Here is a 9,467-nt window from a genome sequence, read left to right as displayed (position 1 = left end):
TTACTCCACTATAAATTCAGAATTGCACTATTTATGTTATAGATATACTTTTACAGAAATCTTTTTCTTAAGTCGTCCATTGATATAACCATCTTACAATAGTTCAACCCTCTAATTAATTAGTTCATAAATTAGAATGGAAGAATTACCATTTAACCTTTCTAATTTATTTCTTATTCCTTAAGTACCATTAATTCACTAGTGAATAATTAATCTATAATCTAATTATAGATTTGAGCTCAAAATCATTCAGTTCCAGAATTAACCCTTAAGGGAACTAATATACGATCCGTTAGGAAAGATTAGATTCTGTGTTGTTGATACATGTTCCCAGCCATCCATGATATTAAATCTCCAAAACAAAAGTCATTAGCCTCATTCTTTGAAGAGACCTTAACGAGTGAATCAAAAAATTTAATAAACATGAACAGGAGTTCATGAACACTCAGGATTTAGGTTGATCTATAAATGATCATCTGTTATGATATGAATTACAAGTCTTCATTGTTAAATGGTTTTTGGATAAAGACTTTAATTTACATCGATCCATGTCATATATAATCATATTATATAAAGCACCTTTACCGAGATGTCTTACCACATCAATAATCCGAATCTAGATTATTTGTATCATTATGATACTCAGTAAACCGTACTTACAACTCCAATTAAAGAATTCCATAACTTTAATTTGTCGTTGTTGACCATTTTTATTCATTCATGTGATCTTAATTCTCTCGTACTAATACAAGATCACATCCTCAATAATGAATATGGAATTTTTCTGATATTTACAAAATTATTCAAACAATAATTTAATAATCTAAATATGACAATAATAATAAACCATTGTATTTATTTATTCACAGAAAAAACAAATGTCTTTACATGCTTTTAGGACACACTCCTAACAAATAGACCCACTCCCCATTAACCATATTTTTCATGACACACCTCACTCACAATTACTAATCATCAGACCTATTTCCCTATACATCGAGCGTAATTTATCTTTGTTCTCGCTGAAGCCATTACTTGATCCCTAACTTTGTTGTGTAGAGATGTCACTAAACCAACAGCGACACGAGCCCTCTCATCATCCGAGTTATACTTTAACAAAAATTGTGAATTGTGAAAGAAATAAACAAATTTCCATTACTTAATATAAACATTATTCAACTTCTAAGAAACCCGATAGATTTAAAAATTAATAAAGTACAACATAAAAACTTACACCCTTCGGTTTGAAGTCAGAAGGGTTGCGTTGTGCCATCCAATTTATCACATGAACACCACAATCATATCCATTTGATTGTTGGACATAGCAAAAAAGAGAGTTACCAATATAGTAAAATTAAAGTCCGTATAATAATATACCCAAATCAATAGGTTAAAATAATAAGAGTTCATCTTTTTCACCAGTGTGTTACAACTCACATACAATTTATACTCATGCAGGTTCAGAGACCTTGAAGAAAGTAAAAGATAAATTAAAGGCAAGAAAATAATAACAGATTTGAACTTACCCATGTGTCGGTGAGAGCTTCAGAATAACCATAGAAATGGGAGAGAGACGAAGATGGGGAGAAATAAGGTCAATACTGATGAAATGAAAGCTTGTAGTGACTTCTAAGAGAAAGAGAGATAGCTGAAAGAGAAGAAAGAGAGATAGCTAAAAGAGAAGAAAGAGAGAACTCTGAGAGAAAGAGAGAAAATATTTGGGAGAGAAAGAGAGACAGCTGTTTCAAAGAGAAAGTTATCTCATAGCCCTTGCTTAATTACACAACCCTTCGATTGATCTATTTTCCATTGATTTTCAAAACAACCAGAGAAATGGGAGAGAGACAAAGATGGGGGGAAATAGAGAGAGAAAGCTTGTAGTGACTTGAGAAATATAAATAGTTTTGAAAGATCACAACCCTTCATTTGATCTAATGGTGCAAAAAAAAAAGTCTCCACGGGTGCATACGTTTTAAGGACTGCACATGAGCAATACCCTATATATATATATATATATATATACTCCAAACTAAATATACATCTTTCCATAAATTAAAAAAAAATCATTTATTTATAATTACACCCTATATACTTCCTATATTAGTTTTTCATTCGTACATCATTTAAAAAAATAAAAGTAAAATAAAATTATATATCTCATTTATTAATAATTTCAAATTATAAATTAGTATTTTTCTTAATAAAATAAATAATTAAATAAAAAATATAAATGTTTAATAAAATTTCAAATATAAATTTATGAAAATGTAACTAAAAAATATAATAAACTTACTTTGGTATTATATGATTTTCTTCAATAAGAAAATTTTATTGTTGTGTTGTTATAACAATAAATATGAAAGACTCAATAAGAAATAATTTAGAATTTTAATTTAATTAAAGTTTGTGCATTACCCATTAAACCTAAAATTTTATAAATAGAATTGGTATATTTTAGTTATTTTACTTAAAGATTAATTTATAATAAGAAAATATTTTAAATTATTTTTGTTTTTATAATATTTTAGAGTGTAAATATAATTCTAAGGTCCAAACTTGTATTCCCAATATTAAGAAAATATATTTTTAGAGTAGTGATTGATTGAGACACTCTTACACATTATTTGTGCTAAGTTAATGTATAAATATTATTAACAACCTATGATAAGTGACATGATCTTACTTTTAATAAATTGTGTTATTTAAAAAATTGTCATATTATTGCGTGCAAAAAAAAAATGTGTCTAGCATCACTCATTTTTTTTAAAAAGATATATTTTACTTAAAAAAACCTTATTTGATGCAAAATTTCCCTAGTTAAAAAGTACATTAACATATACTGCATAAAATTTCAAACAATTAATTAATTATATATAAAAAAGAAAATTAAAAGTCCACAAACCCATTAAAATGTCAAAAGAAAAATTACAAAACGTGTAATCTAAGCTGAGAAAGTGATTTAGCAGAGTAATACTAATATGTATGTACCACACATCAGTGTCCAAAATGGGGCTCAAATAGACTTATTTCTTATTATTCACAATTGTCACAGAACAGTTTCCATTGCTTCATAGCACACGCAGCTGAGCAAGAATGGCAGCACAAAGATCCAAGAACAAAAACTGTGGACCTTGGACTCGTTGTAAATCGAGTAGATTCTTCTCCTCCCTGGTTTTGTAGAGCTGTAAAGACAAACAAAAAGACATCAAAAACGTTAACCAACATAACATCTTTCCAGATCAGCTACTTGAACAAGAGAGCACAGCAAAGCAATACTTGTACACATAAAACAACATATCATATCATATCAAGTAGCAAATGAAAGCTGTGACAGAACAATGGCTCTTGTATCATCATGCACATGAGTCCAAATGCACATGAATAAGCATTTTCCATGTTGGTGTTTGTAGATTGGGAAAGAAGTGTATCAAAGAGATTACTTGAACTTCAAACTTGACCACATTGGATGCCTTCATGGCAGCATCATCACTTTCCATGATATTGGAGTCATCATCCTCTAAGTGATGACTGTTGTGACCATAAATTCCAGGTATCCACCTACACTTCATGTTATAGTGACCGATCCTTTTCCAGCCCACTCGTAGTTCTTGCAGAGCTTTAAGCACGTCTGTCATTATTTCGCGAGGATTGGCTTGGAACTGTCAAAATCAAGACAAAGAAAAGCCAAATCGTTATAAAAGTTCATTACTCACTCTTCAACTACAATTGTTGTATTGAACTTCTCAAAGGTACTGGCATGGCAAAGCCAAGTTGGCAACTAATTAGTAATTGCTTAGATTAGTCCATAACTTGACCTGAAGTCCAAGAGACCATTTTCTTTCTTGGGGGAGCTGTGGTATTTGACCTATCCCTTGATAATTCATATATCTTGGTATTGGTTCACTCTGATGCATTTGGTTGATACCACTTTCCTATTCAAACAAATAGAAGATAATTTTAAATCATTCCAACTATAATAAGAATATGCATGATGCAGAAAAACTTGACACAGACAATTGATCATCAAGTTCTGTATAAAGTACCAAGTTCAATCATTAAAAAGAAAAATAACAAAAATAAAGCCAGAGGGACAAACCATTGATGCCTGAAATTCAGCTTTAAGATATCCACTTGAACCACGGTACTGATAATCCAGTAGCAAGTAGTATGCAACAGTAGCCTGAGATGATAAGTTGAACAGCAATGAGACAAGAATTACAGTATATATAGGAATGAATGTGATTTCAAGATCCAAACCTCATTGTGAACTCTATTGAAAAGAGATTGAATCAGTTGATTCCTGTCAAAACCCATATTAATCACCACTTGAAGAATTTGTTCATCAATCTGCATGAGCAGGATAGCAACAATTAAAACTGATTATCTGATAATGATAACACTTAACAAGTACCCTGATATATAGACATGTTAAAACTTCACATATCCTAAAAGGAGACCTTTTTTGCTAGCTGATTTGCTTCTAGTGGGGGCACTGTCAAGTAGCAAGGAAGATGAGCCTTGAACCATGGATGCTGGCGAATCTGAGGAATAGTCATTCGCCTCGTTGGATCAACCACAAGGATTCTTCTAATCAAATCTCTTGCACCAGGAGGTAAAGACATTGGTAGATTGTATATGCCATGCTGAATAGATTCACAATCAATAAATAATCAGGATGGTCTGTACTAATCCTAGGCTTGGTAACAATAAAGGGTGCCTTTATTTTTCTATTAATTGCAGATATAATATGAGCTAATCTTTCTCAATGTTAAATTCAAGCCAAGTAGATTTAGGAATACCTTTATTTTTCTATAAAAGTCTGAAATATTTCCTTCATCAAAAGGAAGTTTGCCACAAAGAAGAGCATACAAAATAACACCACAGCTCCAAACATCTACTTCAGGTCCAGCATACAGCTTACCAAATAAAATCTAGCTCAAGTGACAAAATGTAACCTATTTAGCTTGGAGATTAATTGGAAAAGAAACTACAAAGAATAATGATCTCAAACTTGCTACTAAATATAACTTATGCATGTGTATGTATATATATATATATATACCTCTGGAGCTGCATAGCTGGGGCTACCACAACTGGTCTTCAGAAAACGGCCATCACGCAGTATATTGCTGAAACCAAAATCAGCAATCTTGACATGGTATTTAGAATCCAAAAGCAAATTCTCAGGCTTAAGGTCTCTATGAACCACCATATTTCTATGACAATACTCCACACCAGAAATGATCTGCCTTAGCCAAAAACATTGATCTCAAATCAAGTAGTGTTAACAAGAAAATGGCATGAAGTGAACAAGAAAATGCACTCATTACCTGCTGAAACAAACTACGAGCTTCATTCTCATTCAACCTATTTTTATAAACAATATAGTCAAAGAGCTCTCCGGACTCAGCATACTCCAACACAAGAAAAATGTCTGTGGATGTTTCTATGACCTCATATAGTCGTACAATATGAGGATGCACTAATAGTTTTGCTATTTTCATTTCCCTTCTCACTGAAAAACAAGTCATGAATCCACCAAAACAAAAAAAGTAAAGTAGAGACTGTGTGTGGTGTGTGTACATATATGGAAAATATACATACAGATATATTGCTTAAGAAGACATGATTGATTGTAAGATAGATATAAATAATACCAACCCTTTTCTTCCATGTCCTTGATCTTTCGAATTTCATGTTTGTTAATGATCTTGATAGCAACTTTAAGACCGGTCAATACATGCTCTGCAAGTTTGACTGTGGCAGAGGCACCAAAACCAAGCCTTTTCCCAAGCTTGTAATTTCGTAACAACATATCTCCAGTCCTGCCACCATCTCTACCTCCATGCCCACTAGATCCGTCCATTTAGCTACTAATCTTACTTAGTTGCTAAGGCTATGACAATATGGTGATCTTTCTTTCGTTTTCCAAAGTCACTTGTGTTTTTGACTTTTTTTTTTTATAGACATAGTGATCTTCGAACGCAACGTCCTATTGTTTTAACTTTTTAATATTGGTTTGTCTTTTTCTGTTGTCTTTGATGGGAATAAAAGATATCGAAGAAGGGATATCTTAATCCGCACGGAGGATTTATGACATGATGGACCGCATTACATTGTTTGGATTCTGTTCCAAAATTGACGCGCACCATTTCTTCTACGCTTTCTTCTTTTCTTTTAAGCCAATTTATTCTTCTTATTGAGTTTTTATTATGTGCTTTACTTTCTTTTCAAATTTGTTCTCATTACTTTTACTTTTATTTTTGTAAAAAATCATTTAAAATTTGAAAGTTATCAATTAGTATCTAATTTTTTTTGCCAAAAATGTCAAATTCTCAATTTGAATATATTTTTTTAAAATATAGACACAGTAAGGGACAACTCTACCCAAATACATGAAATTATACCCTTAAAACACATTCAGCGCCCTGTGTTCGTTCTACAGGGCTACGAGCCTTTGTCAGTTTTTCTCTGTTGTTTGATTTAAGTTTATTCCTAGAAGTAGTAATATGCAGGCTGATAATGATGTGGTGCCATTTTTTTCTGTTTAATGAAGTGGTGTTGTTCTTCAGCCAAAAAACAAATGTTGAAAGGACTCAATATGGTACAATTGAAAATCAAATAGTATATATGTTATTCCAACAAAATAAAGGCAAATAAAAGATAAATACAAAGCAAAGGAATAAGAAATGTAAAAAACAAAAACAAAAATGGCTATAAAGACTAGTGAGAAGTCGCCAAGGTACATTACATGTAATAAGAAGAAGGAAGATTACAAAGGAGGAAAACTCTAATAATCGGGGATGGAAGCAAAACGATATCCATTGGCACCTCTGGACGCATAATATGCAATTCGTGTCTCGTAAAAGCCTGCAGCCACAAGTTGAGGAACATTTCAGTCAGACCAAGCTTTGAACAGGCTTATGTTTGGTTCCAAATTTCCCAAAAATTCATACCATACCGTTAACATAGTTTATGGACTACTTGCTCGGTTGGTATAAACACGTTACACATTATATATCATGCTTAAAGATTGTAAAAGTGTAAAATGAAACATAGCACCACAAGCAAAACACTTCTTGAGAAGCAAGATACTGTAAAATTAAAATGCTTATTCATTGAAGATCAAAGTAAATAGAACAGCATTGCTTAGAATAAGCCTATACGAGAGATTAAGAAATATGCTGCATTCCATGGTCACAAATTCAACGAATGTTACAAGTACAGATTCTTTTGTAACATTCCACTATAGTGAAACTTTTTGAGCTTAGAGCACCACTATAGTAATTCTTTCTTTAAAATATTTTCTAATCACTTTTTGACAAGACACGTTATGCAAATCTACAAAAAGTGAATCTTCTTTTATTTTTCCCCTTGTGTGTGCACCAGCTCAAAAGTACAAACTACAGAATATTTTCAATAAATATTTAGTTGATTAAGAACATGTTCATTGAATAATTAGTCTTGATTTAATTAAGGCTACCAAAAGAAATGCAAGTGACTAATTTCTTCAAAACTAAATTAGCTTCTCTCTTCCATTTATATAAGAATAGATCTTCCATGTTCAAATCTATCCTGAAACGAGATATAAGTAAGAAAAGGAAAAGTGCTTGCTTTCATACCTGGGAGGAAGGTTAGAATTCCCAGAGCTAGGAGACCATAGGCTTGAGACCTCTCCCCTCCCATGTGACCGGTAAAAATGAAGTAAGAAAGAAAAAGAAGGGTTGAGCCAAGAAGGAGCAGGAAAAGAGCCAGAATTATGGATTTCCAGGGAATTTTATCAAAGGCTTTTGGAGAGTAATCAAACCGACGGTCATGTTGCCCTCCAATACCATTACCATTATAATCATCATCAGTAGGAAGACGGCTATATTGAACACTGCGTCTGGTTGCCATACCCACGAATGTCAAGCAAGACCTGTAGTGAGAATTTAGTATTTAGATTCCAAGCAACCTCATTTTTAGATTTTAAGGTTCAAACAGGTTGAAGTGTAAAGGTCAAGAACAATCTATAAAACTTCTTCTTTAAGCTATCTAAATGGGTACGAAGAAAATACCAAATTAACACTGACAATTACAATAAAATCAAAAGGGTCATCCGAATACAAATATATATTTATATTATTTTGAATGCGAATTTGATGGGGTCCTGCAACATGGGAACTTCTCGTATCATCAACAAGGGCGGACCTATGAAGGTTCCAGACATGCCCTTGCCTTAAATTGTTGTCATATTTGGAAATCAACTCTACCAAAAATTGACCTTTCTCGTATAGGGAATTGCTAACCAGGATTTCATTTTCAGTTGCCTGAATCAAAGCTCAGTATTACATTTCTCAAATCATACTCAACACAAAAATGAAGAGTAACTAACATAAAATACCTGACAGCGACGAAGGGTAGAGAACCGGTGGAGTGGGTTGGCCGGAGGACCCAACTGGAGTGGCGACGGAGAAAGAACTTAGGGTTTGGTGTGAATTCGAGAAAGAAACAATAGCTAGGAAGCACCGTCTTTGGGTTTACCCGATCATGGAATTGAAGAATAGGAGAAGAATTTAATTGGAGATCTTGAAGATTCTATGATTTTTCTTGAGCATGAAAGCCCCCGTATTTTACCAGATTTAATAAATTATTCCCTAACTAAAAGTATAGGGTTTATATCTTTTCACCGCATATTTGGTTTCATTATCTATTTTCATCATCTATTTTAATAAATTATTTTTTCAATTATATTTTATAAAATAGTTCAAATGGACTTTTGAATTTAATTATGATAAAAAATAATAATTAAATATGATAACACAATTATTAAGCTGAATAATTATTTTTTTAATTCTAAATTATTAATTTGGTAAATTATTTGTGATTTTAATTCAAAAAACCAAAATCAAATTTATAAGTTTATTTAAATAATTTCACAACACACGTAGTTCAAAAAGTAATTAATTAAAATACAAGATTAAAAAAATATAAACCTAAAGTATAAGAGAATGTTAAACACTCTCAATCAGTACACTCTAATTACATACTATCAGTACACTCTAATTACATACTATGATATATATTTAATTTTATAGTTGAGATTGAATACATATTGTAATTAGAGTGTGCAAATTAAAAGTGTGTCAATCATTGCTTAAATTATGAAATGTAACAATTTAATTTCAAAAGTCATTAAATAGTAGCAATTAAGTCTCTCCAATGTAATTTTGATTAATTTTTTATGGAAAAGATTATATAACCTTGCCAAAGAAGAAAAATTGATTGAATTCATCATTTTGTTTATGATGCCATAATTTAATTTGTAGAAAATTTTAGGGTAAATACTTGATAACTCTACAAAATAGAGTTATTTTACCACTTTTATGTGCTAATTGTTACTTAATCCTTGAGTTTTTAATTGATTTATTAAGTTTTTAAGTAATTTTGAATTTATTAGGTTTATTTTAATTTTTTAAATTTTTGTG

At 31.5% G+C, this 9,467-nt stretch overlaps 2 protein-coding genes across 3 annotated transcripts; both read right to left on the bottom strand.

Annotated features, from left to right (window-relative positions):
* Positions 1–2,856: 2,856 nt before the first annotated feature.
* LOC133817954 (SNF1-related protein kinase catalytic subunit alpha KIN10-like) lies at positions 2,857–5,959 on the bottom strand. Its single transcript, XM_062250609.1, has 10 exons — positions 5,662–5,959; positions 5,331–5,515; positions 5,063–5,245; positions 4,800–4,931; positions 4,458–4,643; positions 4,258–4,347; positions 4,097–4,180; positions 3,816–3,932; positions 3,441–3,659; positions 2,857–3,182 (listed from the first exon to the last, which is right to left on the bottom strand). The coding sequence occupies exons 1-10, from the start codon at positions 5,864–5,866 to the stop codon at positions 3,069–3,071; spliced, it is 1,515 nt and encodes a 504-aa protein (XP_062106593.1). The 5' UTR covers positions 5,867–5,959; the 3' UTR covers positions 2,857–3,068.
* A 643-nt stretch (positions 5,960–6,602) lies between these two features.
* On the bottom strand, positions 6,603–8,633 carry LOC133817953 (uncharacterized). 2 transcript variants are annotated; one of them, XM_062250607.1, is made up of 4 exons: positions 8,384–8,633; positions 8,289–8,309; positions 7,623–7,918; positions 6,603–6,870 (listed from the first exon to the last, which is right to left on the bottom strand). In XM_062250607.1, exons 2-4 carry the CDS (start codon positions 8,297–8,299, stop codon positions 6,791–6,793), a joined length of 387 nt encoding a protein of 128 aa, XP_062106591.1. In that variant the 5' UTR covers positions 8,300–8,309; positions 8,384–8,633; the 3' UTR covers positions 6,603–6,790. The 2 variants fall into 2 exon arrangements, with proteins under 2 accessions (XP_062106591.1, XP_062106592.1); XM_062250608.1 differs by lacking the exon at positions 8,289–8,309 and having other exon boundaries at positions 8,384–8,632.
* Positions 8,634–9,467: the final 834 nt, after the last annotated feature.

Source organism: Humulus lupulus, chromosome 2 (genome assembly GCF_963169125.1).
Source record: "Humulus lupulus chromosome 2, drHumLupu1.1, whole genome shotgun sequence".
Classification (NCBI taxonomy): domain Eukaryota; kingdom Viridiplantae; phylum Streptophyta; class Magnoliopsida; order Rosales; family Cannabaceae; genus Humulus; species Humulus lupulus.
This window is presented reverse-complemented; position numbering and strand designations above follow the sequence as displayed.

Coding starts and splice junctions, on each gene's coding strand:
- LOC133817954 (XM_062250609.1), bottom strand. CDS start 5,866: ATGGACGGATCTAGTGGGCATGGAGGTAGAGATGGTGGCAGGACTGGA. Junction 5,516..5,661: donor CAAGGACATGGAAGAAAAGG/GTTGGTATTATT, acceptor CTTGTTTTTCAG/TGAGAAGGGAAATGAAAATA. Junction 4,181..4,257: donor TCAATAGAGTTCACAATGAG/GTTTGGATCTTG, acceptor TTATCATCTCAG/GCTACTGTTGCATACTACTT.
- LOC133817953 (XM_062250607.1), bottom strand. Junction 6,871..7,622: donor AATTCTAACCTTCCTCCCAG/GTATGAAAGCAA, acceptor TTGTGGCTGCAG/GCTTTTACGAGACACGAATT.